This window comes from Felis catus, chromosome X (genome assembly GCF_018350175.1).
Source record: "Felis catus isolate Fca126 chromosome X, F.catus_Fca126_mat1.0, whole genome shotgun sequence".
Lineage (NCBI taxonomy): Eukaryota > Metazoa > Chordata > Mammalia > Carnivora > Felidae > Felis > Felis catus.
In genome coordinates, this window is record NC_058386.1 from 83,531,219 (window position 1) to 83,537,356 (window position 6,138).

Here is a 6,138-nt window from a genome sequence, read left to right on the forward strand (position 1 = left end):
GTGTGTGTGTGTGTGTGTGTGTGTGTGTGTGTGTGTGTGTGTGTTTACCATATCTTCTTTATCCATTCATCAGTCAGTGTACGTTTGGGCTTTTTCCTTAAGTTTCAGCTATTGTTGATAATGCTGCTATAAACATCGGGATGCGTGTATCCCTTTAAATCTGTATTTTTGTATCCTTTGGTAACTACCTACTGGGGCAATCGCTGGGTCATAGGTAGTTCTATTTTTAACCTTTTGAGGAACCTCCATACTGTTTTCCAGAGTGGCTGCACCAGTTTGCATTCCCAAGTGCATACAAGTTTTAAAATATCAGGGCACCTGGGTGGCTCAATTGGTTTAGTGTCCAACTTCAACTCAGGTCATGATCTCATGGTTTGTTGGTTCGAGCCCCGCATCGGGCTCTCTGCTGTCAGCGTGGAGCCTGCTTCGAATCCTGTGTCTCACTCTCTCTGCCCCTCCCCTGCTCTCATTCTCTTTCTGTCTCAAAAGTAAATAAACATTAATTTTTTTTTTTTTACAGGCGCCTGGGTGGCTCAGTCAGTTAAGCATCCAACTTCGGCTCAGGTCATGATCTCACAGTTCGTGAGTTCAAGCCCCGCATTGGGCTCTGTGAGCCTGGAGCCTACTTCAGATTCTGTGTCTCCCTCCCTCTCTGCCTCTCCCCCATTCATGCTGTGTCTCTATCTGTCTCTCAAATATAAATAAACATTTTTAAAAAACTTAATTTTTTTTTAATATCATAAAGTAACACTTATGTTTTGTAATGCTTTTTGCTTTAAAGTCTATTTTGTTATTTAACTACAATGACTTTCTTTTGGTTAGTGTTTTCATGTTATAATTTTTTTCTACTTTTACTTTCAGTCTCTATGTACTTTTATATTTCAGATGTCTTTTTTAAGCGGTATATTATTGTGTTTTTTCCAGTCTGAAAATCTTTCTTTTAATTGCATCATATAAACCACTTACATTTAATGTACTTACTGATATTAATAGATATAAGTTAACCATTGTACCAAGTTCCATCTCTGTGTCCTGTCTGACCTATGTTAGTTTTCTCTCCTTTAGGATTATTTTCTTATTTTTGCCCCTCTATTAGCTTAGAAGTTTTACACTTTTATTCTTCCTTAATGGTTTTCTGGCAATTATAGCCTACAGTCTTGGCTTATCAAAGGCTAATACTAATTTTGTACTTTTAATAGGCTCCCCAAATAATGCCAGAATTTTAAATACATTTACTCCAGCTCTCTTGACTCATATGTTATTTGTCGATATGAATTAACAAGATATTACTATTTTTATGTAGTATTGATTTAAATTTACATACATATCTGTCATTTTATCTTTCTCTTTTCTCTTTCTTATCTCCAGTATTCCATCTGGGATCATTTTCCTGTTATCTGAAAAATGCCTTGTATCATTCAATACTTTCTTTGGTTCATGCCTGCCAATGGCAAACCCTGTTTTTATTTATTTGTAAAGGTCTTCATTTCACCTTCAATTTTGAAGGTATTTTTGCTGGTTATCAATTTTTTGGCTGGCATTTCTTTCAAGTCATTAAAGCCATCATTCTACCATTTTCATACCTCCATTGTTGCTAATGAGAAGCTATCAATCAGCCTAAATTTTGTTCCTTTCAAGGCATACTCTATTTTTTCTGGCTACTTTTGTGATTTTCTTTGATTCTCTGCAAGTTCACTATTATGCATCTATGTGTGAGTTTCTTTTTATCCTGTTTGGGATTTCTTGGACTTAGATCTATGGATCAATGTCTTTCATCAGTTCTGAAAAAATCCTCAGTTGTATTCTCAAAAGTTGCCTCTGAACACTTCCATTTCTCTTTTCCTTCTGGAACTCCAAGTAAACATTTGTTAGATCTTGATCATGCCCTCCCATCTGTGTTTTCCATCTTTTTGAATACCTGTGCAGTTTTATGGATAGTTTCTTCTGAAATAATTTGTAGTTCTTTAATTCTCTTTTGAGCCACATCTAATCTGATACTAAAGCCATCCATTGAGATTCTAATTTCAGCAAAGTGTTTTTGTAGTTTTAGAATTCCCTTTTTTCACTTTTTCTGATTTCTAGCTTCCTGTTGAATTTTCAAGATTTCGATTTTTTTTTAATCTGAATTCACTAAGCATTGTGGTTTAATAATCTTTATCTGATGATTCAGATAATTGAAGGCCAACGGATTTGTGTTGGCTGTTGTCTCTACTGCTTCTTACTTATAATGTCCTTTTTTCTTATATTCCTGGTCATCTCTCTCTGTGGACATTGTACGTGAACAATTGTCAGTTGAAATAATTTGGGGCCTAGGATGATGTATGCTTACTCCAGAGATTTTGTTTTCCTTGGTCAGGGCTTATAAGGGTTCTTCTTGGCTGGAACCACCATAATCTATTCAAAGCTTAAAGTTTACTAGTCCACCTAGATGTTGCAAAGCCAAACTAAAAGACTTTATGAGAGCTAGTTTATTTCCAATTTACACTTACCCTTTAACTGAAACATTTGAGATTCCTAGTATCATATGGGTGATGGTTTGTTAGGAAACTCCCCCCCCCCTTGTAATAAGCCTTGGGTTTGATTTTTGTTACTCTAGTGTCTTGAGTCAGCAGTAGATTCAACTCAGTTTGGCACTGTTGTATCGCTTAACTTCTATTCTTAACCAAAGATGCTCTCAAGACAAAGTTAACCATATGAGTACTAAAAGAAAACATGGGTGAATTCCTCTCTGACTTCATGTAGGAAATGAATTCTTAACTATGAATCAAAATCTAGATTCAATAAAAGAAAAGTTTGATAAATTTGACTTTTTTATGCATGGCAGAAATATATTATATACAAAGAAGATAAGCAACTCACAAGCTCGAAGTAAATATTTGCAACATATATAACATAAAGGCATAATATAATTGATGTAAAAAGAATACTGAAACCTGAGGGGAGAAGGACCAACAACCCAATAGAAAAATGTAGAAAAGACATGAACAGACAATTCACAATGATATCAAAACTCAATAAACATGCAAAGTAAAATACCATTGAGACACTACTACTCACGTATCATGTTAGTGAAAAGAAGTATTCTAACACATGTTGGAGGAGGTGTGAAGAAACAAGCACTCTCCTATACTGCTGGTAGGAAAGCAAAACACGGGTCTAAGACTCAAGGGAGAGGATAGCCTGGTGATGGAGATTGGAGAATCATCTGTGCTTAGAGGGCAATGAACAGAAATAACTCAGGGAGAGAGAACGTGTGGACTGAGGAGAGAGGAGGCCCAGGAACACAGCTACTCAAGGTGGCAGCTCTACTTTGGCGGACACTACCACCAGAGCTCTGGAGTCTGGCAGAGCCTGTCTTGAAAGCAGCCTGTGGGATTCCGTTGCTGAGTGCTCTCGGCAAAGTCGGGTACCCTCCCTGCGATCAGCTGTCACACCTGGCAATGACGCACCTCTCAGAGGGATGCTGTGTGAGGACATGAGATGCGCGCCAGGTAAAGCACCTGCGGTAAAGAAGCCTCTGGGCTGCCCTCTCGGCGACCCCCTTTTGCCACACTGCTCCCCACCGTCTGTGGCTGGCTGGTCCCTACGGGATGGGGATGAGGGGGAGGAGCGGGGTGGGGAACCGAGCTTGGGTGACGCGGCGCTCACGTGACCGGTCGGGCGCCGACGTGGGCAGCAGCCCCCGCGCCCGCCTGCTCACCCACCCTGCGGTCCGGTGCCTGCGCTGTCCGCTCCCGTCGCCCGCGCAGAACCAGCTCCCTGAGCTGCCCGGGCGGCGGGCGAGGGGCCGGCGGGCTTTGGCGAGCCCGAGGAGGCACAGGGCTGCCCCGGGCCCCGCAGGTCCCGCAGGTCGGTGTGAAGGTGGGTGCTGCCGGTGGCCCCGGGCAGGGGTGGAGGTGGATGGGAGTAGGATCTGGGAGCAGCGCGGGGTGGGGAGGGGTCCGGGAGGTTGGGGAGGAGGGGGACGCGGCGGGGAGGTGGGCAAGTGAGGAGGGAGCATCTTGCAGCAGGCTCTGTCGCCTCCTCGACGCCCCTCCTCTGCGCTCTCCAGCCATTTTTGGACCTGAAATGGGAGGGGGGCGCCCCCGCAGTGCGACAGTGAAATGTAGACAGACATATTCTAGAAATACCCCCCTCTCACACTCTGCACCTAAGTGGAAATATTGACCTCCGCAAAAAGAGGGTGAGGGCGGGCGGCTTGTCTGCAGGGGAGGGGGTCACAGAGATCCAAACAGTTTGGACAGCATCCTGGTCTGGAGCCTGAGGCCTGGAAAGTAATGGCGGCTGGGATGCGGGGGAGGTAAGTGAGGGAAATGTTGCATGAGGAGGGCCCAGATTTAGGAAAGAAACATCAATTTGCTGAGAGCAAATTGCTGAGACGCCCTGCCCCTGTCTCCTGTCTGTCTGCAGGTCTGTGTGTCTGTCCCAGCACTCTGCAAGACTAGAAAAATAGGAAGAACCTGTTCAGAATCCCTGCGGGTGAGTGAAAGGAGGGAGGGACACTGGACAAAAACAGTGAGGGGAGGGTGTAGAAAGCACAGCTTGGGCAGAATTTGAGAGCCCCACTGCCCATCCCCCACCACATATATTGCACACACCCCACCACGCTTTAGGATGGTAGAGAAGATGGTAGGGCCTGCCAAGGAAATGGTTGGCTCTCAAGTGTGGGATGAATTGTGGGGTAGAGGGTGGGCAGAAGACACACTTGGAGGGCTGGGCCAGGTCAAAGGAACCCAGCCAAGGGGAAAGATGCCAGTACTATCAGGACCTGCATTCCACCTCCAAGCCCTCAGTCTCCCTTGTCTTCTTTATCTTCTCTTCCCCTTACCACCTCACCACACCCCCCAGTACAGGAAAAGAAGGGGAAATCTCAACATGGAAAAACTCTACAATGAAAATGAAGGAAAGCTGGAAATCGAGGGAAAGCCAGAAGATGAAGTAGATACAGAAGATGAAGGAAAATCAGATGAGGAAGAAAAGCTGGAAGTGGAGGGGAAGCCAGGGCATGAGGGAAAGCTCCAGAATGAGGGACAGCCAGATGATGAGGGACAACCAGAAGATGAGGGAAAGCAAGAAAAGCAGGGCAAGTCTGAAAATGAGGGAAAACCACACAGTGAGGGCAAGCCAGAATCCCTGGCAAAGGCTGAGAGTGAGTCGCGGGCTGCCGAAAAGCGCCCAGCTGAAGATTATGTGCCTAGGAAAGCAAAAAGAAAAACAGACAGGGGGACAGACGATTCCCCCAAGGACTATCAGGAGGACTTTCAGGAAAGGCACTTGGGCAGTGAGGAGATGATGAGAGAATGTGGAGATGTGTCAAGGGCTCAGGAAGAGCTAAGGAAAAAACAGAAAATGGGTGGTTTTCATTGGATGCAAAGAGATGTACAGGATCCCTTTGCCCCAAGGGGGCAACGGGGTGTCAGGGGAATGAGGGGCGGAGGTAGGGGCCAAAGGGGCTTACATGATATCCCATATCTTTAATGTCTTTGGCGTTCATTTCTGATTTCTCTAATGAGAATATTGCTGATCCTGCTTTTCCTGGAAGGCATTTGCTAGGCTATGTGCTTTAAACTTAGGCTGATACTTTGCTTTAGGTGTCACTCTTGTTACCAGCAGCCTTTTGATCCAACTACAGTGTTCTCTGTCTTTCATTAGGGGATTTTCACCCATGTGCATGGAAAAGATGTTCATGGTACACTGTTAAAATAACAATAAAGAAAAAACAGTTTTCAGAACCACATATACAGTATCGACCCATTTTTGTAAAAATATAAATGTTTGGGGCGCCTGGGTGGCTCAGTCGGTTAAACATCCGACTTTGGCTCAGGTCATGATCTCACAGTTCATGGGTTTGGGCCCCACATCAGGCTCTGTGCTGACAGCTCAGAGCCTGGAGCCTGCTTCAGATTCTGTGTCTCTCTGCTCCTACCCTGCTTGTGCTCTGTTTCTCTCCCTTTCAAAAAATAAACATTAAAAACATTTTTAAAAATATATAAATGTTTGCATAATGGCTTTGTGCATAGACAAAGTTCTGAAATGTTGTACGCTAAAAAGTAGGTGATGGTTTTCCTGCGTGGTAGCCAAAAATAGGTCTCATCTGTACTCAAACATAAGTCCAGTCACCTGACCCCTCCATGCCAT

The 6,138-nt window shown here is 44.3% G+C and overlaps 1 protein-coding gene across 1 annotated transcript; it reads left to right on the forward strand.

The window, feature by feature from the left end:
* Nucleotides 1-3,694: 3,694 nt before the first annotated feature.
* TCEAL3 (transcription elongation factor A like 3) lies at nt 3,695-5,737 on the forward strand. The gene is given in 4 exon segments (XM_023249506.2): nt 3,695-3,861; nt 4,411-4,479; nt 4,849-5,397; nt 5,399-5,737. Coding segments are annotated over 2 exon segments (552 nt in total). The 5' UTR covers nt 3,695-3,861; nt 4,411-4,479; nt 4,849-4,875; the 3' UTR covers nt 5,429-5,737.
* The last annotated feature ends 401 nt before the right edge of the window (nt 5,738-6,138 follow it).